Below are 26,122 nucleotides of genomic sequence, written 5' to 3'. Positions count from 1 at the left end.
GACAACTAAAGTCTGCCTTTTATCTTTTCTCACATCATCTGTATCTCATCTCCTTTAAAATCTAAAATAAGTCCCTCCTTCTTCAGGAAATATCCTCTCAACATTTCATTTCACGTTCATTGCATCTTAAGATCTTTCTTACCACCTACATCAACATTTATTCTTTTCTTCATCAAACATTTTACTAAAATCCACTGATGTGTCAGACATTGAGCTATGCACCAAAGATCCTAAGAAGAGCAAGACATAGTCCCTGCCTTCAAGGAGTTTAAATGAAAATAAGTACAACAAAATATTCTAAGTGCTATGATTAAAGATGGCAGATGTATAGACTAGGGCAAAATGATGGGTAGGGACAGGTTTCAGAGATGGGACCCTTAGTCACATATATTTACTGAGAGCGTTGTACCTGTTGGGGTTAATCATGTCCCCACAAAAGGCTTATTTATGTTCCAACCCTTTGTCCTATGGTTGTTAGCCCATTTGTAAATAGAACCTTTGAAGGTATTAGCTAAGGTGTGCTCATCCTGAAAGAGGGTGGGCTCTAATCTAATTATAAGGGCAGAAGTTCTTATGAACAAAGGAAATTGGGCACAGAAAGAGAGAGCCATTGATAGAAGCCATGGGGAGAAGCAAGAACCTGGAAGTCAACAGAGCCCAGAAGAGAAAGAAGAAGCCGCCATGTGCATTGCCATATGACAGAAAAGACAAGACCCCAGGGATTGCTGATCAGCCAGAAGATTCTGACACTGAGAGGAAACAAGCCTTTCTGGCCTCTGAAACCATGAGCCAACCCATTACATGGTATTTGTTTTAACAGCTGGGAAACTAAAACAGGGCTTAAATGGTCCTATGCTTTATGCTTTTAAAGATTCATGAAGTGTGAGAATTATACTGAATTTGAAGGGATTATCTGTGGGATAACAAGATTTGCATACAAAAAGAAGACCTTGAGCATACAATAGGTGTCAAGGAGGGACTCAGACATTAACCAATGCTTCAAGAATTCACAGAAGGCATAAACCTCTTCTACTCTAGATGATCAGAAGATATATTGTTTTAAATGAGCCACGAGATATTGATAAGATGTGGAAAAGCTTGTGTGGATGTGGGGTGTGTGTGTGTGTGGATGTGTGTGTTATTGCTGGAGGTGGGGTCAAGAGTGACGAGAAGGGTCTTCAGTGAGGACATTAGCAAAGCAATGTGGTGACTGAGCTGTAGTCTGATGTCCTGCTCATGTATAGGAAAGTTCAGGGCAGAGAAGTGAGACTAAAGTAATAGGACAGGCTGGAAGCAGACTGTGGAGAATCTTGAATGTCAGGAAAAAGACTGGGTTTTATGCTTTGGTAATAGGGAATTACTGAGAATGCTGGGTAAAATGCGTGAAAAAGGATCTAAAGGCTGAAGGTAAATTAGAGAACTCTCACTACTCTAAAGAATTTATTTAAATGTTTCATGTGAGCATCACATCTGCTTAATGAAATAATAAGCTTATGGAGGAAAATATTGTATTCCATAATTTTCTTCTAATTTCCCATAGATTCTAGCAACTGTACTATACCCATACAGATGCTTAATGTGTATTTTTGAATGAATGAATGAATGAATGAAAATTTTTTAGTTCAGCATCAGTAGTCTGTTAAAGGTAAATCCACATCTTATGCTTGTAGTATTAAAGTCAGAGGCTGGTTGCCTCCAACCAGACTGGAGTTTGTGATAAGAAACGAGGAAAAAATATATGTCTCCACACGGTCGAGTTGCACCCCTCATGGCATTTTCCTTTGGTTGTTTTCTTCTTTCAGCTTCCTCAACTATAATTTCACTATAAGAGACTATGGACCTTACTAGAAACCTTCAATTTTCTGCAGACATATAGTTTACTTTTTTTAGAAAGCTATGCAAATCATAAGAATCATCTGGGTGACCAAGGCTGAAAACCTGTCAAACCCAAGTTTGAAACCAGCTCCAACCTTGCCCTATGCCTTAGACAGTTCTTGAACTCAGAGTAATGAGAGACCACCACCTGTTTCCAGACCAGATAGCAGAGAGATTGGCAACCCATGACACTTTGTGATCAGAGGTCAAATCCAGAACCTAGAAGGATCCAGTGCTTCTATTTTTAGCCACTCTCAGACATGCTTCCAAAGGGGTCCAAATATGCCATTCCTTTTGAGAAAAATTTCTAACTCTCTTTTGACTTGACCATGCTTTCTAACTAGTTTCTATGTGTAGTTTAAGCACAAATGATCTCATTAAACCAGTCTAGGCTCTTCTTTAAAAAGATTAAATAATATCTCAGCTTCTGTTGTAGAATTTGAGAGGTTCAATTATTTGCATATAGAAAGGCCAGGACTCAGGAATGATTTTGAGGAGGAAAAATGGTTTATTGATGGCCAGCCGGACTCAGGAGCTTTTTGTTGCAAGTCCGAGCCTGGAACAAGAATTTTGAGTTCCTTTTATACAGAGGAAGGGCTAAATTGTTCTTTGTTTTAGTGCTCGATAGGTTTGAATTAGTGTATATATCTTCCACATCCTAGGTAAGCTTTTAGCATGGACTTCATACATTCTAGATAAGCTTTCGGCACATTTGGTTTGCATTTTTCCTGAATATGTAAAGTTTATAGAGTTTGCATTGATAAACTGTTTCCTGGGACTGAACTTGTTGCCATGGTTACCAAGGGCAGGGCTGCAGCCTCTCACCATCCCACACCCACAAGTCAGGACAGACAGCTTAGGTTAAGGTTATCTCTGAAGAGACAAAGAGCCTCCCACCCATAACCCACATCACTGTGGGTTATTTTCTTTAATGCAATCCTCAAGAAAATACTATTTATAAAGACACAAGGATGTCATGCAATTCTGATGATGCACCAGCAGTAAATGTGTGTGTGCTTTCATGAAGAGAACACAGTCATAAAATGACAGCGTTCTTAAGGATTCTAAATAGTTAACTCATTAGAACTTTGGTAATTTGTCAGTGAAATTCAGACATCACATCTAAGTCAATAGGACTTCTATTCTAAAAACACTTGAGCCTTCATAGTCCACTTCTTGAGGCAATATCAATAAATTTTACATACTATAACTATTTGGTTTATATTAATGGAAGTCCCTTTGTTTTCTTAACTCAGGAAAGAGAAAGAGGACTCATTTATGTGGCTGAGGAGCAGAAGGTGGAGCTCAGCATCACCTTGGCAAACCAGAGCTTCAAGGCAGAGCTCACTGACCTCCAGTCCCCTGACTATCAGGGCCTGGCAGCAGAGTCTCAACTCCAGGTGAGTGGCCCCCCCACACACAATCCACATCCCAAGTTATATCTCAGAATCTGAGGCCAACAGGGCATAAACTCCTTTGGCAAATGAGTCCAACTTCTTGTGACCAGCCATTCATTTTTAACCATTAAAAAAAAAAAAAAAAAAAAAAAAAAAACTGCAGTGGGCTCCAAGATATTAGACATAAGGATCTTCAGGAAAGTTTTCACAGCTTCTCCATTCTTAAAAGTCATTTATATTTAGATTTTCTTTAAATGTCAGTAAGTTATTAAAATCCTTTAACTGAAAGCCACTAAGTTGATATTCTATATGTCTAAAATGGTCATGTAGTCACCAACCAGGGAACACACAGTGTTGAAGGATGAATTTATTTAATTTTATTTCATAATATTTTGTCTTTAAATAATTAGTATGTGGGAAACCGGCACTCAACCGGTGAGCCAAATTAGCTGCCCTGAGTTGGTTTTCTCATTTGTTTTGCTTGTTGTTTGTTTGTTTGTTTAGGAGGCACTGGGAAGAAACCCAGGACCACCCATGTGGGAGGTGGATGCCCAATGGCTTGAGCCACACCTGCTCCCACCTTTGTAATTTGATGCAATTTAAAGACATGGCATTTTTCATGGGTGATAATGGCAAGCAGTTATTTTGTTCATGTAATCAATTACTAAACTGAGGAGTTTTCCCAAAGTGCCTTTTCATATCTTTGACCATCATCATATCCACCAATCCTTTTTTTTTAATCTTTCTTTTTATTTTATTTAATGTATTTATTTATTTATTTACAATTTTTTATCTTTATTTTTTTAATGTTACATTCAAAAAATATGAGGTCCCCATATACCCCCACCCCCTTCACCCCACTCCTCCCCCTATAACAACAACCTCCTCCATCATCATGAGATTTTCATTGCATTTGGTGAATACATCTCTTAGCACCGCTGCACCTCATGGTCAATGGTCCATATCATAGCCCACACTCTCCCACAGTCCACCCAGTGGGCCATGGGAGGATATACAATGTAACTGTCCATGCAGCACCACCCAAGACAACTCCAACCTGCGAAAATGCCACCACATCACATCTCTTCCTCCCACTCCCTACCCCCAGCAGCCACCATGGCCACTTTCTCCACACCAATACCACATTTTCTTTGATTACTACTCAAAATAGTTCATGAGTAGAATATCAGTAAGTCCATTCTAATCCATACTCTATTCCTGCATCCTGTGGACCTTAGAATGGTTGTGTCCACTCCACATCTATATTGAGTGGGCTTAGATTCCACACGGATGCTGGATGCAATCCTCCTGCTTCAATTGTAGGCACTCTTGGCTCCCTGGTGTGGTGGTTGACCTTCTTCACCTCCATGTTAGCTGAGTGGGGTAAGTCAAATAAACCAGACTGTAGGAGTTGCAAGTCTGTTGAGGCTCAGGGCCTGGCTATCACATGGTCAGTCCAGAGATTCAGATCCCCTGGGTATACATTAAACCCCAGCACCAACTACAGTTCCGGTAAAAGTAACAGGAGAGACTTGTGGACAAAGATCACATCTGAGTCCAGCTCCATCACACAGAAGCACAAATTCCAAAGTAGGGCCAACTGACATGGCACTGAACTCCATCTGCCATGACCATAGAACCTGTGGGTGTCTGTAGCCCTCAGAAGAACCAATACCTGGGGTTGTATCTACTTTATCAACTCTGGGACTCTGCTGAGTTGTGCATAAGGGCAACCCATCTGATAACCTCTTTTTGGAGACTCATAGCCATATAAACTCATTTGTCCTTTCCATTTACCCCTTTGATTCAGGTGAAAAAGCATTTTTAACTCCTGGTATTATATGTAGATTGAGATATTCTGCTGGTCCGAGTTGACCCTTTTATTCAAGGTCATGTTTGAGTTACATCATCAGCTGGTACTTGGTAGTAATCCCTCGGCTCCAGGGAGGCTCATTCACAGGAATCATGTCCCACGCTGGGGGGAAGGCAACACATTTACATGCTGAGTTTGGCTTCGAGACTGGCCACATTTGAGCAACACGGAGGCTCTCAGGAGGTAACGCTTAGCCACCTGCAGCTCTAGGCCTTGTTCTTATTTCAGGTACACAGGCTCACAAGCATAGTCATTACTAACAAGGGCTCATTGTTGGACCTTCCTTCTTTTTTGGTCTTTGCCGTTGCACTTGGGGGATTGTTGCTGTTCCTTTAGGGACTGTGATAGAGCTCCCCTGGCTAGGAACTCAGCACTCCCTCAGTTGTTGTTTTTAATTGTAACCACTATGAAAATATCCAAATATTTTTATGTACCCTGGATATATGCCCTGTAGAACTCCCTGCCAACCATGTTTCCCCTGTCAATAACATCCCACACCAGTATTCCTCCCCTGCCATTGTTGAACCTCTCTGTGATCCAAAACTTCTTCCAAAGTGAAGCCCAATATATTGCCAGTTTCCATTAATAGTGAAATGGAATATAGTGATGAGTTTAATTGTTAGATATAGAACACATATTAATTTAGAAAAATTAAGGTAAAAATAAATTGGGGTATCAAAAAATTTAAAAATGCAAAAGCTTTGTTTTTGATGTTTTGCCTTACATCACTGCAATAAGTGTTGCCCTATAAGCAAATTGGCAAGGCAACTACTTCCATCTTTTCCTTAGTGTCTACATCCTATCTTTTTCTTTTCTTTTTTTTCCTAATTATTAAGCTTATCTTCACAAAAGTTTTAGATCACAGTAATTCATTTATACAATATACATTACTCCCACATATCCAACATAAAACCCTTTTCCCTTCCAAAGCAATAATCTTTTTACATATTCATACTATATTTACTGGAAATGATGTATAGGTATTGAGACAATAGCTTTCAAACAAGGTAAAAAGCTCTTCATTCCCTGTGGGATAATCTCCAAATGGCTATGTTATGCATGAGATCCAAAGAATGTTGTTTTAAGGCCCCTGTCTTCCTTTCCAGTCCCAGTTCTCACCAGTTTCTTTCCATTCCCCTCCTTTGCATTTCACTTTCCAGAAATATAATAAATTGCAGATCTTTTCTCATCTTTGGCCTTTTTAGGTACTTTGTCATGAAGTTACCCCTACCCATTCTGATCACTGCTGTCACAACACTTTTTATAATACTTTAGATTACATAAATGTCACATAAAAAATATAGGGGACTCCCATATGCCCCCTTCCCATATTTTCCCATATAAACAGCATCCTTCATTAGTGTGGTACCATTGTCACAACTGATGAACACATATTGACAACTAACAAGGAAGTGATGATGTCACAACACTTTGACACACTGTCTTGAGATTGCTTGTTTACATATCTATGGCCTTTGCTGTCTCTATACCTCCTTCCCAACCACCACCCTCACCACCAACAGGCTACCAGCTTCTCCTCAAGAGCAGACACTGTTTCCTTCATCTTTATAACTGTACCTCTTAGCGCAGAGTTAGGGTGCAGTTAATTACTAAGTAGTTGTTTGTAGCAATGGGAACTGCAAATAGAAGCATCCATGAGATTACATAACCAGAAGCTACATTTATAAAGAGTCTGGATGTACTGTATTTTAGCATCACCAGAGAACAAACCAGTCCCTACTTCTCCTAGTTGGAGAATTCATTGGTTACCTTCTGTCACCTGCAGTGTAGATGAATGAAACATTCTTAACCTCCAACCTCTCCCTGCACCAGCATTCATTCACTAAAATGGAAAGAATCATATTTGCCTCCTACGCAACTCAGCAGACCATTTACGAGCCAGAAAAGTACTTAAACATGGATTATTAGATAGAATAAATTAAAGAATAGTTAGTTAACTTTCCTATTTGTTCTTTGAAATAATCTTTTTAGCAAATCCTTGCCATCTCTCCCATCAATGTCTTTTTTAATCCAGGCTGACAGTGGTTTTGTTAATACAGCTCTCTCAAAATGTTTGTTGGTTTAGCATGCAGGAAGCAGGGGTCCAAGCCATCAAACAATAAGACTTTCCACAAGTCTTTCCTAGATAACTGCATCTTCAATCCTGATTTACAAGTTCCAAGTTTAGTTAAGTCCTCAAATGGGCACTTATTGTCTGGGAGCTTGATTTCCAGAGACTTGGAAGTTCCAGAATCAGTTTCTAGTTTCTTTGTGCCCAACAATTTTGTTCTCAGCTTATCTTGCTTGTGTAGCATTTTGCTATAAGCTGTAAAGAGAAGCCAAGAGGCATTCTCCAAGTTTACTTTGGAAAGTTCTTCAGCTAAATGGCCAGGCTCGCCATTTTCATATTCTGCCTACCATAAAACACTAGGAGTTATTTTTGCTAAGTACTCTGTGACTTTAAAGCACAGATTGCCTTTCCTCCAGTATTCAATAATAGTTGCATCATTTACTTCTAAGACCTCATAAAAAGTCTCTTTAGAGTCCGTATTTCCATCAGCAGTCTCTAGGCCTTTTCCACCAATCATCTCACAATTCCTCCAAAAAATACCCCTGACCCATTTATAAAACTGTTCCAGCATTTTGGAAATTGCAAAAGCACTATCCCCCTCCTGGTACCAAATTCTGTATTATTCATCCAAAGGCATGCTGATACAAAATACAGAAATCTGTTGGCTTTTATAAAGGTTATTTATTTGGGGTAGAAGCTTACAGTTACCAGGCCATAAAGCATAATTTACTTTCCTCACCAAAGTCTATTGCCATATATTGGGGCAAGATGGCCAAGAGTTCAGGTTCCTTGGGTTCCTCTCTCTCCACAAGGCCAACTGTAGTCTATCAGGCAAATGGCTCTGTTTCTCTCTCCAAGGCTTCTGCTGTGTCAAGGAGCCATCTCTTTTCCTCTGTGTTCTTCTCCTGTGTGTTCTCTTCCTGGGCTACAGCTCAAAACTTCCAACTCTGTCTTTTGCCATGTTTTTTATTTGTGAGTCCCTACCCACCAAGGGGTGGGGACTCAAAGCCCTACTGATGTGGCCCAATCAAAGCCCTAAGCATAGTTTAATCAATTAAAAGTGATACCTTTGACAGACCAGTTTACAAACATAATCCAATAACTTTTTTTGGAATTCATAAATAATGCCAAACTGCTACACACCTAAACTGATTTAGAATAAAACAAATAAATTAGGATCTTTTGAAAACCTGAATTCTTATCCTGTTTCTGCCAGGAATTAGCATGAGATTTGGGAATCACTTACCTTCCCTGGCCTTAATTTCCTCACTTAGAAGTCAAAGAAGACAACCTCAGAATCCTTTTCCAAGTTTAAAATTTAGTGTAGGGGAGTGTATATAGCTCAAGTGGTTGAGTAGCTGTTTCCCATTGTAAGGTCCTGGGTTTGATCCCCAGTATCTCCTTTAAAAAACAAAACAAAACAAAAAAACTCTTATTGGGGAGCAGATGTAGCTCAGTGGTTAAGTGCCTGCTTTCCATGTATGAGGTCCTGGGTTCAATAACCAGTACCTCAAAAAAAAAAAAAAAATTCAGTGTATAGCAATAATAGCAATGTTCATATGTATTTAAATGTATTAACTCATTTAATTTTTCACACAATTCTATGAGTTAGGTAACGGTATCCCCTGTTTTTTTTGCAAGTGAGGGAACTGAGGAACAAAGAAAGAAATTACCATGTCCAAAGATGACACACCAATTAACTGGCAGAGCCAAGAGTCAAACCTCCACAGCCTGGCAGCAAAACCCATGCTGGTAACTGCTTTGCCATGTGTCCTATTTTTCCTAAATAAATATTTATGGGGACATGATTTTTGCATCATCATCAAATGAGTATGGCCATTCTAGCCCCTGAAAAACATATTAGCCAAAGAGCATGTCTTTCCCAGTCTTGTTCCAGAGACCCACCACATCAGTCCTGCTTTTGCACACCCATTTGCACAGTCACCCGCTTCTCAAAGGAGGAACACCTCTGTTTACAGCACCTGTTCCCCTTACAGACTCCCCAGTGGCCTGTGACCATTTCCACCTCAGCACGAATCCACCCCCAAAGCCTGCCATCAGATTCCCGCCTGCCTCCCCAGAGACTCCTGCATTAGCAAAACCTTTCGGGCCTCATCAAGAATTAATGGACAGTGCTTTGCAGTCATTTAATTTCCACAATAAACCTAATGAACAATTTAATACAAATGTCAGAAGTTATAGCTTAGTTGTTGTCTGAATGCTTTCTGCTGTGCAAACATTCATGAGAACTCAACACGGCTGCCTTTTTATAGCCCCATTAACATACATTTTAGCTAAATCAGGGAGTCCCTTGTATATTTAGTATTATTAATAAGGTTAACTGGGCACTTAATTAGCAATGTAGTGGCCAGTACTCTACGATTGGAAGGTCCCCAGAAGATTATTTAGCAGAATTAATGGAATGCCTTTGTCATCTCCTCTGTGGACGTCTTCTGCACCCTCCTAAGCAAAGCTGATTCTCAATCACAGACTGGTTCACAACGAGGGCAGGTGCACAAGTGGTAAATCCCCTCTCCCCTCATTCCTGAAGGGAAGGGGAAGAGGGTGAAAAGCACTCCCTCCTCTTTCCTCCCTTCCGCACCCCCCACCATGGTTCCCTGCTGCGTCAGGCTTCTATCACAGGTGGCTCTGCTCCATGTTTGATTGAATTGATTGGTTGTTTTCACATGCATAATAGTGTCTCCAGTATCTTGGACATAAAAGAGGGACAATTCAGGGTCTGAATCGTCCTGTCTAGAAACCTCAGTTCATATTTATATATTTAGTCCCAGGGCATGACAAATGCCCTGTGGCCCCAAAGCTATTTGTCGCAGTAGTCCAGGGCACAGACACAGCCCTTTCCTGCCTGTCCCCATAATAAAGACCAGCTCTGGGGCAGAATGTACTCCTAGTTCTCCATTAAGTCCATGGGGGAATAGGTGCAGAAACTTATTACCCAGTCTCCTTTTCCCTAATTCCTATATGGAAATGGAAACTTAGTCTGTGCTTCCCCCATCTGGTCTTTCAAAAGGGGTTAAGTGAAGGCTTGCTCTGTTCTTGCCTGGCTCCATGCTGTGTGGTTATTAGGAGAATGGTACAACCAAGCTTGCGAGGAGCCCTTAATCCAGTGGGAGAGATAGAGAATAAGCAATAAATAATACTACATCACAACTTTCTGCCTGCCTATGTGCTAGGCACTGTTTACTTGTTAGTTATTCCAAACAGCAATCTTATGCTGTAGGTATTGTTATCCCATTTTGGCTAATGAGACTGAGATTCAGAGAGGTTAAGCAATAAACCTGACGTCTTGCTGTTAGAAAATATTAGAACCAATAATTAAACCCAGATCTACTTAGGTATTTCCTTATCATCTAAAATCTAAGCTACCCTCATCACTATAGTTAGTATAGGTTTAGAGCATAAAATTTATTTTAATATTAGTGCAAAAATATATAATTTTAAAAATAAATCAGTTTGCTGGAAAAAAGTATCCAGGATGCACTCCAAAGCCCAATATAAGTGATTTGGGGATTATCTGTGCATCACTTCTCTACTCATTGGCCTGGGAAATGTGGAGTCGGCAGTAATTACAGCTACAGTAACAGCACAGTGTGGTGTGTTGATGAGTTTAGGAAATGAAGGGATGCAGCCAAATGGATTAAGTACAATTTGCTAAGTCACTACTATGGGGATGACATGCTGCTAGGTACTTGGAAGGAAGGAGATAAAAATGAATGAGTAAGACACAGTCCCTGCACCCAAGGAGCATAATCTCAGAGAGGAAAATGTATATGCACCTCACAGATTGTTTGATGGAGTATACTCTAATAAGTTCTAGGGTAGTAGGGAGAAGAAATAATTGAGCCTTAACTCTGGCTTAATTAACTTTCAATAGAGAAGATGTTTGAGCTAGCTTTGAAGATAGGTGGGAAATCAATGAGCAAAAAGTAGAAGAGAAGGGAGAATTACATCTTGACCTAAGGGAAAAGAATGACCAGAAGCCTAGTGGTATAGAAGTGCCTGTTAAATTCGGAGAGAGACAGCAGGTTCGTTTAGTATGACTAGAGGAGAGGTTATTGGCCAAGGGGTAATGATGGCAGGAAGTGCAAATGGTAACGTACTTTGGAGAAGGATGACCATGGAAGGTCTTAAATGCCAGTTTAAATGCTTGGGCCTTATTCAAATGGGCTTATTCAGTTCAGTGCAGCCTATCAAAGGGATTTTAGCTGAAAAGCAACCAATATGGAGTGATTAACTTGGGGAAAAGATCGTAGTCAAAAAGACACTGCCTCTTCCCCCTATACACATCAGAAAACCATTTCAGCAGTGTAGGAGGGGCGATAGGAAGGGTGTGCTAGCCACGGAGTAAGAAAAACTGGTGGAAACAAGAGACATTGTGGAATTCAAAGCCAACAGGAGGTGGTAGCTGGATATGTGGGTAATAGAGGGAAGGTATCTAGGGGATGCTGGGGTTTCTGGCATCAAGTATGATGGGTGACGGAAAGCAGACTTGGCCCAATGGATAGGGTGTCTGCCTACCACATGGGAGGTCCGGGGTTCAAAACCCGGCCCTCCTTGACCTGTGTGGAGCTGGCCCATGCGCAGTGCTGATGCACACAAGGAGTGCCCTGCCACGCGGGGGCGTCCCCGGTGTAGGGGAGCCCCACGCGCAAGGAGTGCGCCCAGTAAGGAGAGCCACCCAGCGCAAAAGAAAGTGCAGCCTGCCCAGGAATGGCGCCACACGCTCGGAGAGCTGACACAACAAGATGACGCAACAAAAAGAAACACAGATTCCCGGGACCACTGATAAGGACAGAAGCGATCGCAGAACACAGAGCAAATGGACACAGAGAGCAGACAACTGGAGGGGGCAGGGGAAGAAGGAGAGAGAAATAAATAAATAAAGCTTTAAAAAAAAAAAAAGGATGATGGGTGTTCATGACCCTACCTGAGATAGAGAGTCCAAGAGGAAAGGCAGGTTTGGGAGGAAAAGAATGAGTTTGGTTTGGGCATATTTAGTTAATGGCAAATTTTGGGATGTTTATTTGGCAATCTCATTTCAAAATATATCTCAGGTAATCATTGAAGCCATGGGGGAAAATGAAATTTCCCAATGAAGAACAGAAGGGGAGTGGGGATGGAGAGGGAAAGATAGGACACAATATCTCCTCACCCTTCAACCTCATTTCATCCTGCCCTGCCTCCCAAACTTCGTTGCTGATCTACTATCACTCCCTCTGGGTCTCTCATCTCCCAGCCTTCACACAGGTCAGCTGGGTGGAGCAACACTGTTATGTGGCAGTGCTTCCTCAGGGCCCAGCACAAAGGCTGCAATAGGGCTTATGCAATAAATGGGGGACCGAGTGGGATGAGGAAGCCGAGGACGGAAACGCACAAATTGCTTATATTTAGAGGGTGAAGACAGGAATAAGATGAAGAGAGTGGTCAGAGTGATGGAAGAAGGGCCAGGAAAGAAAAGGTACACCATGGAGGAGGAGAGAAAAATGACACTGGATTTAGAGACAGCCAAACCAAGAGACAATGGCCAAGCAGGGGTTCCTAACCAGGGGTCTGTGAGCTTGAATGGAGATTCAAAAAAACATTATTCTTGTGGGATCGTGTTGGTGCAAGTGTGATATATTTATTATATAGTACACAGTACAGTGTGGACTTAGTAAGGGGTCCATGGTTTTCACCTGACTGGCAAAGGGGTCCATGGAACAAAAAAGTTAAGAACCCCTGAAGAGAATCCACCTGGAGTACTTCAGGGGCAGAAGCCAAACTATGGTGGGTTGGAGAGTAATTGGAAATAGCAAATATAAAATATTGGGGTAACATACCTCGTTAGCAAGGTCTAATTAATTAAGAAAAGTTATGTGCAGTTGAATAAATCTAAAAATAAATCTAATCTACCACCTTATTTAGGTACAATATCCATTTCTACTTTAAAATCTCTTTAACATTATAGATGTTTTCTAAATTGTATAATTCAGTTCCGAAAACATTGTAATGTCTCTGCTGTATGTACGTGAAAATGTTTCAGCTAAAAAAAAATATTTCCTCCAAGTACTACATTAAAGTAATTTCATATTTTATATAAAGTAACCATTAAAACAGGTCATAACTACCAAATTACAGTGTTATTTTGTTTTTAAATAGCAAAACACTTGCCTCTAGGTTTCAGAAATAACTGAGAACAATGTGCTTGGCCTCAATGGTTGTTTCATTTTCATTTTTTCCTCTAACTCATCAAAATTGTTTAGGCTTTTTACATTAGGTAAAATCTGACCCACTAGAACCATAGAGAATTTCATAAATTTCTTTCTCACTGCAGATGCAAAATGTATTTAAGAAACTTCCAGGATTCAAAGAAATCCATGTGTTAGGATTTAGGTAAGTAAGAGAATCAGATTCTTCTCAATTCTTAAATTACTTTCTCTCTATCCCCTTTTAAAAGCAGTGTCATGAGGATTATAGGGTCCCTTTTCCCCCAGTTGTTTAGCTCTGCCAAATTCTGAAAGCTGAATGCATTTCAGATAAAGGAATTGTCTAATTAGAACATGACTCCAGGTGATTTGTTAAAGGGCAAAACAGGAGTTGAATTCCTTTCCCCAACTGGGAGTCAGAAACACTGTTCTCTGCAGAGAGCTCATCTGCTGTCCTTTGGCGATGTGATTATTAATGAACCTCTAAGAAACAATACCCCAGTAGAGCGACATCAGAAAAAGCAGCAATTAGTTATCTTGGTGTCTGATTGACTGGTTTCCTTCTGAATGCAAAATATCATCATCATTTATACAAATCATGCTACCAAAGGGAGACACATGAAACCAATAAAAAAGTGGCACCTATGGGAGAGGGGCAGTGGAGAATTGGAGTAGACAAGGACATAGTGGAAACAAGACTTCCCAAAATATACCTTTTATATCATTTTGATATCTGAACCAAACTAATGCCTAACTGCCCCAAAATTATTAAATTAAAAATTTAAATAAAAGAAATGAAATAATAAAATAGTAAGCAGGGTTTGGTCATGTTCCCTCCAGCTTTCCCACAAGTAGGCCTGTGTCCATTAGCATCTCAACACATTGGTTGTAATTTGGGGCAAGAATTTTTATATCTTTCTAAGTTTCCATTATTCAAAATGTCTATAGGTGGGGTCATATGATAGTTTTTAAAAATGTGCCCCAAGGTAAATATCAGCCCTGAAGTGAGCATAATGAGGCTCCAGGCTTCCGGGGGAGGGGAGGGTGTTAAGCAGAAGCAGATCTGAGCTGAACTTCTTTCTGGCTCCTTCACCATCTATTGTCTTAAAACAAGGTGCATAGAGCAAGGACATGACAAGTTCATAAAGAACAGGGAAAGCTTTGCCGATTTATTTCATTCTAAACTATCAGGACCACTGATTTGAAAACCTCCAGAAGGAAATATTGAAAAGTGAAAGTTATGAATAAGGAAACCTTTAATATTTACCAAAGCAGACTCATTTTTCTTTATTTCAAGATGCTGCTCTGCAATATTCCATGTGAAATCAGATGGATTAGAGAGAAATATAAATTGATAGGAGAATATTCTGCATAGATGGCAAGGTCTTCTGGATAAACCACTGCAGCTAAAAAACAAATTTTTAATTTAAACCTGAAAGAAATGATGGAAAACATTCTCCTGGTGAATGTTCAAATGCACATTATCCCCTCCCTTCAATAAATGAAAAACTAATAATAAAAAAGTCTATTTCAGAAGAAAGCCAAAATGTTAGGTGATAAAGCTTTGCTAAGTAAAAATTTCAAAGATATATCACTTGAAGCTATATATTCCCCATGTGTTTATCTCTGCAAGAATTTATTCTTATTTCTGCCAAGATGCTTATAATATAAATTTGATTGCATTTTTCCAATGATTTGCATTATATAATGAAGACTCAGTTCTCCAAAAAATATTTTGGCCCCTAAATATAAAAGCAGGTATGTTATGAATGTGGGAAACGTTTAACCACTAATAACAGTACTCAGAATATTGTAAAATAAATGTATTAGGATGGAAATGGCATTCTCCTGGGGCCAGACCCCCACGGAAAATAAAATACCTTTGAGTCTCCTGATGTTATCCCTCTTTTAACTCATTCTTATAAAACCTAATTTACAATTTAACAAGTACTTTCATAGTAGTGACCTCATTCAATTCTCTAAACACAACTGGAAAGTAGTGAGGACATCTGTTATTAACACAATTAAGAGGATGAACAGTAAAAGCTCCACTTTAAATATTGCTTTATGTCTTACAACCAATGTGGCAAACCATCAACAGTCATTAAATCTAAATGGAGGGTATACTCCCTCGAAGACTTGCTTGAAAACTGTTCATAGCATCTTTATCTGTAATAGCCAAGAGCTGGAAGCAATTCCATCAACAGGGCAAAAGATAAACAAATTGTGATATCCTCTGAGAGTAGAATACTACTCAGAAAAGGAATGGGCTACTGAAATACACAACAACATGGATGATCTGAAAATAATTATGTTGCGTAAAAGAAGCCAAACAACAAGGGAGGAGTGCGTTATGACTCCATTTTATATAAACTTCTAGAAAATACAAGCTAATCTCTAGTGACAGAAAGCAGATAAGCAGTTGTTTGGGGAGGGTAAGGTGGATGGGGGACAGGCAGGAGGTATTTTTTTTTCTCTTTCTTTTTTTTAAAATGTTACATTGAAAAAATATGAGGTCCCTATATACTCCCCACCCCCCTCACCCCACTCCTCCCACATCAGCAATCTCTTTGATCATCATGGGACATTCATTGCATTTGGTGAATACATTTTGGAGCACCGCTGCACCACATGGATAATAGTTTACATTGTAGTTTACACTCTCCCCCAGCCCACCCAGTGGGTCATGGCAGGAGGTATTGATTACAAAAGGGCACAAGTAAATTTTTCCAGAGTGATGAATATGTTCATGCCCTTGATTGTGGTGATAGTTTTACAGGGTTATAGTGTATACATATGTCAAACTTACTGAATTATGTTCCTTACATATGTGCAGTTTGCTGTACACCAATTATACTCCAATAAAGCAATTTAAAAAATTAGCACAGTCTTGGCAGGATTGAGGTCTTGACCCAGGAAGCCCAGCCTATCCCAGGAGCTTCATGGATCACAAACTGTTGTGGAAAGCAAGATTTCACAGGAGATTGCCTCCACAGAAGGAAAGTTGCCGCAGATGGGGTCCATTTCAGTCATGTTCCACAGGGGATGAAAACTAGATGAATTCAGAATTCAGACAGAAAAAGCAGCAGCACTGACCCCATCGTTGGCATAGTGTCCTTATTGGCAACTGTCATTTGAAATATAAAGCAAGAAAACTGATTGTAGCTTCTTAACTAAATTCAGCTTTGTGCCCAGGGAGATGTAAAATGTACTCATCAGTTTAGTGGCCAAATGGCCTTTTCTCAGGCCTGAGGCCCGGCATAGGCCAGGCAGGCCAGCGTCTGAATCCTGGCTCTGCCACCTTCCAGTTGGCACTTTCCCTCTGTGCTTGGTCCCTCATCTACAAAGTGTTGCCAGAAGATTAAATGAGAATGTACATAAGGTGCCTGAAACAGACCTCCCTGCCCCACTCAATAAATGGTAGCTGTTTTTCTTGCCATGCTTCCGTGGTGAATTGAACCTTGCCTCCAAGTCTTACCAATTAAAGCGATTTGAAAAATAATCCAGGGTTCAGACTCAGATGGACAAATCACCTTCAAGAATAAATTACTCATTTCATGCCATTCAGGAAGTGAGAAATCCACTTATAAAATAACTTTTAAAAACTTCCTGGCACCAGCACCAACCAAAATGTAAGATGTAGTAGACATATTTTTAGCTTCCTTAGGAGGAGTAGGAGGTCATCAAGGGTTTAAGAAGAAGACTTAAAGTACATATAGTGTTTGAACTAAGGCTCAGGTCATCAGAAGCATCATATGATGATGTCTACTCACGAAGATCCATTTAGTTCTCAAAATTTCCATCCAGATTTTGATGGCAGTTTTGTGTTTCCTTCAAATTTCTGGGCAAAAAAAATGTGTGGAATAAAAGTGTGTATCTTTTTGACATATTAAATGGTTCATTGAATACCTCAATAAATCTCATAATAATTCTTTCTCCCTTGCATGTTCCCATTGTGTATGATGAAATGAAGACCAAAGAAAGAAAGAGATGGGTAATTTGGACATATTTTTTTCAAGTTTAAATAAATAGAACATTTTGCTCCACAAACCTATATGCTGACTTAGTACAAATAATTTTACATTTAATGTCTGGAATAAGTCAATGACTTTTTAGTTATTTCTTATTTAAATGGGAATTTTTTAAATTGATCAATTACCTGATAGTGAAAAAAAAAAACCTCTCTTGACAAAATCACTATGTGAGCAGATAAGCATTGACTGGATGAGCTAAAGAGTAGTCTATACACTTTATATTCTATTTTTATTCTATTAAAACTCAAGTTCTAATAGAAAAACATATCCTTGTGATGCAATCATGCTTTTAACTATTTCTTGAATGTCATTTGTGATGAGAAGTTGACTGTCTGAATATATGCACACACGTGCAGTCTTAAGTCTAGAATAAGGTAGAGAAACTAATTTGCTCTTTGATTTCAAGGTCAGTTTGAATTGTGAGGAGACCAACCATACCTTGAAGAGATAAGTGTAAGAACCAAGCTTTGGTTCCTATATTTGACAAGTGAAATAATAAACTGCAGGCTAACTGATGGTGTGGCCTGAAAAACTGTCAAGAATACACATGATCAGTTGTGTATGTATCAGTAGAGTATATAACAGTTGCGGCCTCTGTTAACACTTCTGCATCCCTTTATGTGTGGATTTATGATATGTCCTGAAAGGTAACCTGATTCTAGAAAAAAGAGCTATAGAGAATCCTGTTTCATTTTCACTTGCAAAACTTCACTGACTGAATATGATAAATATAGTTAATCATGTATTACTTCCCTTCCTCCTTACTCACACCTTCCAAGATTTATTTCAAAAGCAGCTCAAGGAAAAAAAAAATCTGTTTCATTTAGAGTTTTTCTTTAATTAAAAAATATTTCTTGGGGGGGGGGGGGGGAAGTAGAAGAGAAATAGCCCTAAGAACATCTTTGACTTGAGTGCAACATATAAATATTATTGACCCATGACTATATCACATATTGCATTTTCATAAACCTTCATAAAGGAGGCTATTTCTAGAAGAAAGATCACTTCACCCTTCTTGCTGATTGACACTGCATGACTTTACTTATAAGACCATCAAAAACACTTTTTCATAGAGACCTAAACTAAAAATCCCTGGTCTCTTGATTCAGTTAGTAATCCCTTCTCAAGGTAGACTTAATCCTCATGCTAGTATTCTATTTCTGAGCTACAATATATGTCATTTCTTTTTTCACATTTCAAATTTCTAATTTGGAACACATTGAAATTAGTTCTGAAGTGGGATATTCTTTAAGAACCCATCAGGACAGACAGAGGTTGAAGCTGCCCTGAGGCCTTGTAGCAATCCTTGCAAGGCATGTAACAATGGCTTTGGGTGGGATGTGTCCTCTGCTGCCTACAGGTCAGGCTCCATAGAGGTACGACTTGTGGCCATCTTTAAGAGAGACAATGCAGAAGCAAAAAGCCCTGCGAGTGACCTCCTCTCTTTGGACTCCAACAAAATTGAAAGTGAAGGCATCCCTCCTGAAATCCTGAAAGAGGACAAGTCACCAGCAATCTATCTCACAGCTATAGATCTCAAAAGGCTGATCCGCAGAGCGTTAAAGGAAGATCCGTCTTTGGATGTGATGACAATTCAGTTCACTGATGGTCAGTTGGTGATTTTATATTTCTGGGTTTATGCTCATTTTGACAGATTGACTAAGAAGTATGAATGCCTCATAATCACTGTTATTGTGGGTTTACAAAACAATCATGCATAAAATTCAGGATTCCCATGTACCACCTTACCACCAATACCTTGCATTGGTGTTGAATATTTGTTACTTTTTATGATAACACTTTTTTAAAAATAATTGTACAATATCTAACAGTAGTTACCTTTGTTAGATTTCTTAAAATAGTTCTATTTATCACACATTATTTACCTTAGCTGTATTTTTCCCATACACCATCCTATTATTACCACCTTGTATTAGTATCATATATTTGTTATATTTCATGAAAGCACAATCTTATACTTACACTGTTGACTACAGTCCATCATCTACAATAGAGTTCACTGCGTTGTACAGTCCTATTTTTATCTTTTAATTTTTATTCTAGTAATAATTACCTTGCACCTTTAGAGTCAGTCATTCCTGTGACAGGCACACCATTTCTTGTTATCATTTCTGTCTCTCCTAAGTCCCTTCTATGCCTCATCTGATGAACTGGTGATGACTGCTTCACAAGATTTTCAGTTCATTCCAGAGCAGTTTTGGTCATACAGTGGAGCTCAGGCAGAGAGAACAACCCATGGGCAGTTCAGTTCCCCTGGAACAACCCACAGTGTCAGTATGCAGCAGGAAACAGATGGCACATTCAAGTTAGAATAATTAGAGGAGAGTTTGATAAAGTAACTATTTATAAAGAATTTCCCTGTACCTAAAGCAGCAAGGCCCCATACTACTTCTAGGTCTGAATTGTTGCCCAATGATCTAAGCATCTCAATGACAGCAGGCACGGAACCATTGATATAATCCATATAAGTCAACTTCCTGAGGCAGAGAGCAGCGAGAAAAGAAGAGGAGGAATGGACCCAAAGAGGCCAAGAAGATATGAAGCATGCTTAGGAACCTCAGAGGGTACCCGGAAGGACCCAGCAGGTCCCCAGAGTTACACAGGGGCCCAAGACTCTTAGTAATAGATGGAGTGATAGATGGACACTGCAAATGCCATTTTAGTACAACATGGTACAAAACTGTCATTCTCTGCCAAGTCTGTCTCTCTGGTTTAAACTCTTACACTGGAAAACTTAACAAAAGTTCCTTTGAACAAGATACAGGGCAAGAGAACCTCCTAGGCAACAAAAGGTGAACTCAAGGCTCATCTCAGAGACTGTCTGATCTCTGAGTTTGACCCTTTGTTGAGCCCTCTGGAGTGTTCTGATAACCAGGCTTTAGGGGGGAAGTAGAGTTCTGTAAATGGTCCTGGTTCTGGTATTTATTCTAGCCATTTCTTTCTTCTCAGCTTAGTCATATTTTCATTCCCACTGGCCTAGCCATTCAGCCTGACTTCATGGTCCAATTATGTAGAATAAAAGTAAATACCTTAAAGTTTTACCTTTATAACTATTCGTTATCACATAAACAGAAAATATGCTCCTTGCATCAATCTCATTTTATCATTCAGATCAATGATCACTGTTTTATGTGACACTAATTTCTTAGTAATTTGTTTTACTAGTCTTTAAAAGCTGGTTATTGCATATGTTTCAACCCTGACTGTTTTACTCCACCCACCACAAAAGAAAAAGGAAACACTAAAACCTTGTGATTTTCAATCCATAGAAATTGTTGGATCATTGTCAGTTTCAGATTCTGACACACAATCAATGTTGCCTACACCATTTGCTGATCTTACGAAGGTAAGTGTATTTGATGTCTTTTTGTTCTTCAAATGGGAAAATAGGAAGGCAGTCATAAAATCTTCCATCAAAAATCAGCTCAAGGACTGAAGAAAGCAAAATTCTCTTTGCAATGCAAAATATAATTATTTTGTTTTATATAGGCAGCATTTTGTTAACCCAGTTCTAGTGTCTGCTTTCCAAGTATCTTAACATTCAAAGTTCCCTTTAGTTTGGTTATATCTTTTTTCAATTAGAGTCAACATTTGCTCTGTTCTTAATAAAACAAATACATCTTCATGAACTGAAAAGAATAATTAAAGCAGAATATATTATTTTACTTTGACCTTCAGAAAATAAATATAAGCTAAAATATAATTCATAAATTTCTTTTTACATTTTAAGGTCTTATCTGTATATTTACCTGGGGGGATTGATAAATACAAATTAATGTCTTAGAAGTAAAACTTATAAATTATTGATTAGTTTTGTATTTCATTTAAAGTGATGCATTTAATATATTTCAGAAGATGTCACTGAGGTATTTTTAAATGAAAATCCTGACTAAGTTTGATTACCTCTGGAAAATGAAAGAATTCAGATATTCAAGCATAAATGACACAAATTAAATGATTTTAGTTATTAGTTAACACTCTTCAGGCAGACTCAGTTAACCAAGAAGCCAATATATCATTTTACCACTTTTTCAATGCATGCTACCCTTTCAGAACACATCCTTCATAGTAGACTCAACTACAAAAAATCATTTGCTTAAATTTAAATGAATATCAAAATACAGAGGATAACCATGAAATGTCCCTTCTCAACATGTCTTTTTATATTCATTCTTCAGGATGCTACTTTGAGTCCAGAACTTCCTTTTGGTCAACCCAGGCTTGAGACAGTGGACAGAGCAGGGTATGGTTTACCTGGTGAGTTTCTTCCCTCAAAGTCCATATTAGATAACAATATCCTCTTTAAGAAATCCTTTTTCTTTAAATTTTTCTCCCTTTTCCCCACCCCATTGTCTGCTTTCTGTGTCCATTTGCTGTGCATTCTTCAGTGTCTGTTTGCATTCTTGTCAGCAGTACTGTGAATCTGTGTCTCTTTTTGTTGGGTCATCTTGCTGCATCAGCTCTCTGTGTGTGCAGCACCACACCTGGGCAGGCTGCGCTTTTTTCCACATGGAGTGGCTCTCCTTACAGGGTACACTCCTTGTGCATGGGGCTCTCCTATGCGAGGGACACCCCTGCATGGCATGGCACTCCTTGCGCACATCAGCACTGCACGTGGGCAAGCTCACCACACGGGTCAGGAGGCCCTGGGTTTGAACCTTGGACCTCCCATGTGGTAGGTGGACACTCTTTCAGTTGAGCCAAATCTGCTTCCCAAGAAATCCTTTTATAACACTACATCAAAGACCGATGAAGGGCATCTCTGACTCAGCAGAAGGTTTGCCTATGCCAGCATTTCCAACTGAAGAGCAGTCCGTGGAATCATGCTCTTCTGACAACAGGACACCTTTGGTATCCTTCTCTCAGCTCAAGTTCCTGGTCCCACAGAGAACAATGACAGCACTTTCCAGATTGATCTGGCAAAGGAAGCTGATACCAAAACTCCTCCAGCTACTGCCCACACAGAACACAATTTTCTCTGGGCTTCAAAACTGAGAGTCTGTTAGGACAAGGTATGTCATAATACCCAAGTTCATGACAAGGGACTATGGCAGCAGATGGATTGGCTACTACTACTTGCCATGTATGAAGAGATGGGCATTGTATACGGGCTAACTAAATATACTATCTGTTCAGCTACAATGCAATAAGCACATATGTAATTGATAATGAAGAAAGGATATCAGTAAACACTAAAGTCCTCTTGGTTCATTTTTTTTAAATTTCTAAGAATGCTAATTTTATATGCAACAAGGTCAAACGTCTTCATAAGTAGAGTTTTTAGCAATATATGAAGGCCTTAAGGGAAAACAATGAAAATCTTGCAGAAGAGTCATCTTTTAGTGCAGGAAGTGGCTGATATAGTGGTTCCAAAGACCCTGAACTTTCTGCTTTATAGAGCTCTCTGTTGAAACTACAAATAAGGCTGATAAGGATAGACTATGAACTTAAGCAAATGCCAGTAGAGATTTGTTTGGGTTGTTAGTTTTAATGAGACTATTGTTTTAGTTAGGGCTATCATTACAAAATTCTATGGATTTTGGGTGGTCCACTGCAACTTTATTTTCCTCATAGACTCTGTGTGCACTTTATATGCAATTTTGAGAAATAAGGTTTTTTAGAAAGGCACATATGGCATAATAGCAGAGCCAAGATAGCACTGGTTTGGGTTTACATGATTACCAGTTAATAAATGTTAAATGCATGATCCAGTTATCTATTGCTGCATAACAAACCACACAAAAATTCAGTGACTTAAAACAAGAATCATTTGTTTTTCCAATAAATCTGAAATTTGAGTAGAGATCAGTGCCCATGGCCCTTCTGTATTCTATGTTATGTTGGCAGGAGTATCTCAGCTGGTATGGAAGATCCATTTCCAAGAAAAATTCACATGGCTGGCAGATAAGTGACTGACCAAAGTTGTTGACTGGGGGCCTCATTTGCTCTCCATACAGTCCTCCCCACCAGCTTGCTTGGGCTTTCTCAGAGCATGGCAGCTGGGTTTGAAGCACAAGTATTCCAAGAGACATAAAGTAGAAGCTGCCAATCTCTTAAGAGCCCAGAAACAGCACTTCCCCACATTTTAATGACTAGGGAGCCCCAGAGCCTGTAACAATTTGAGAGGAGAGAAAGTAAACCAGATCTCTCTTTTTTTTCTTTTCTTTTTTTTTTTTTTAGGAAGTACCGGGGATTGAACCCGGGACCTCATACATGTGAATCAGGCATTCATTATGCTCCAGACACTAGCTCTTGATGGAAAAAGTATCAAAGAATTTACAACCATGAACAATCTACCATAATCCACATCAACCAGTATCTGACTTCCAAATCATTTAAGTTTAGGTTGGATAAAACAAATCAAACTAACTCTTTGGTGAAATTAGTGGTAGTAAATGCTCACTGAACTCTTCTTTCATTAAGATATCATTAACCTTATTATAAGACCAGCATTTCATGTAGATTAATATAAATGATAGTATATTTATGAAGAAAGCATTATTCTATTTTTCAAAATTACTTTACTGTTCTTATTGTGTTTATACATTCCTCCTATTCATGAATATACCCCAGAACACTAAAACTGGAAGGAGTCTTAGAGATAGCATAGTTAACCCCTCTCTTTCACAGATGAAGAAACCCAGACCAGAAATACGAAGTGCTCTGCTCAAGGTTACACAATAGCTGGTCAAAGAGCTGGGGCCATGGTTCAAGTTTCCTCCACCTATTACAATAGGTTTCGCTTAAGTATACCTAGCTTTAAAAATATATATTCCCTCAAACTTGCTGTGCCTTCAAACCACAGCCTCTTCTCTCTTTAATTCACTATTCTGTCATTTTTTTTTAATAGTTATATTTCTGGATCTCCACAATATCATCTCCTAATCACCACAAGGTTTCACTTCTAATATATGATACAGAGACATGATTTTCAAAAGTCACAGATGACCTCCTAACTGATCTATTTAACCTTGTTTCTGTCGTCATTTTCTTTGACATTTCTAGTTATTGGCTCTTATTTCTCATTCTCTTCTTGAAATTCCTCTTCACTTGGCTTCCACAAAATGACTCCTTGAATCTTATCATATTTACCTGACTATTCCCCCCTAACCTCCTGCACTGGGCTCGTTATTATATTTCATCTTTTTTTTAATTTGTTTATTAAAATCCCACCTCATTTCAAAATAAAAGACACAAAAAGATTTGTATTGACTTTTAGACATACATACAAAAAAAGGAAGATTTTATTTTGAAGACTAGAAAGAAAAAATGCAAGAGAAGATAAAACAAAGATAAAAATCAGATGACTCTGTAGGGGAAATTATATGCAAATGAATATTAAAAATTTATAAATTTGCTTTAGGTGGTTCATGAATTTGGCTCTGAACTTCTTAGCAGGCTTTGCAATGAAAAAAACACCATCAGTCATGCAATTCAGAATTTCCATGCTTACATCACTGCAAATGCTTAGGAGAAAATTTTTTCCTGTGGGTCCTCATAAGGAGGACACTCTGACTTATGGTCCTATCCATATCAACCTCCTTACTGCATAAAACCCAGTATCAGGGTGTTTCCTTTAAGGCCCCCACTGGAGATGCGCAGTGGAATGCCAAAGTCTAGTTCATTAGAAGTAGCTCTCTCAGAGGCTAGGTTCTAAGAATCTGCCTTAATTCAAGGAGTGACTTTTTTTGATATCTAGATAAATGGATATGCTACATAGCCTTCAGTCAGTACCACGTAAATAAAAATTATAGCTCACAGCTGAGCTTTTGATTAGTATTTAAGCAAGAAGAGTTGTATTTGTTGGCATGGGCCTAGAGTACAAATATGCTATGTTATCAATTAAGGGCAATTCCACATGCCTTCAAAATCAGCCCTGACAGGGATAGGGACGGCATGTCTTAATGAAAGAATGAGGTCGTCCCCAACCAGGAAACATTCTTGTTTAAAACATCACCCTACTGGGAGCGCATGTAGCTCAGTGGTTGAGCGCCTACTTCCCGTGTACGAGGTCCTGGGTTCAGTCCCTGATATTTCCTAAAAATAAATTAAAGAAATAAGGCACCCCACTTGCACTTGGACATGAGCAAAAATGAGTACACTTTGGACAAGACCAAGGCATCCCTCTCTTATAAAACAATTCTGAGTTCCTCCCATGCACAGGTAAAATGACAAGTAGGCCTTCAAAGTTCTGCACCATGACATTACTGAGATAATTTTAGCCTGGAAAATTTTTAAGGTTAGTGTCACTAAACACCCACTGTGCCATTAAAATCTTAGTAAATCACTCAAATCTCTCAGTTTAAGCAGTTTAATTTAGTAGTTAATCCACTTAGATAAAGTATTTGCAAAATATGCCTCCAGAAAACTAAATGAATTTGGTATGGTGTACAAAATTTTGAGCTCTTCTATGGTAAATATTTTCAGGGTAGTTGATTTCAAACCACTCTTTATTGTAGAGCCAGTTATCTTTTAAGATCACTCTTATATCATAAAAATGAGAGTCAAACATAAAGAAGAAATCTTAACATTCTAACTTGCACTTATACATGGATTCAACTAACTTGTTAAAAAATACTATCAAATCATTAATGTAGATGTAATGTAATGTAGATGTAATGTAGTTTTTGTGTTTTGGTGTGGAA

The 26,122-nt window shown here is 38.9% G+C and overlaps 1 protein-coding gene across 1 annotated transcript in view; it reads left to right on the top strand.

The window, feature by feature from the left end:
- Nucleotides 1–26,122, top strand: part of IMPG1 (interphotoreceptor matrix proteoglycan 1) — a 160,705-nt gene that overhangs the window by 43,559 nt on the left and 91,024 nt on the right. Inside the window, exons 7-12 of the mRNA XM_004464254.2 lie at nt 3,132–3,275; nt 13,551–13,609; nt 17,396–17,416; nt 18,817–19,064; nt 20,747–20,823; nt 21,656–21,734. Coding sequence (XP_004464311.2) covers nt 3,132–3,275; nt 13,551–13,609; nt 17,396–17,416; nt 18,817–19,064; nt 20,747–20,823; nt 21,656–21,734 — 628 coding nt within the window. The remainder of the gene's footprint in view (nt 1–3,131; nt 3,276–13,550; nt 13,610–17,395; nt 17,417–18,816; nt 19,065–20,746; nt 20,824–21,655; nt 21,735–26,122) is intronic.

Source organism: Dasypus novemcinctus, chromosome 11, assembly GCF_030445035.2.
Source record: "Dasypus novemcinctus isolate mDasNov1 chromosome 11, mDasNov1.1.hap2, whole genome shotgun sequence".
NCBI lineage: Eukaryota > Metazoa > Chordata > Mammalia > Cingulata > Dasypodidae > Dasypus > Dasypus novemcinctus.
This window is presented reverse-complemented; position numbering and strand designations above follow the sequence as displayed.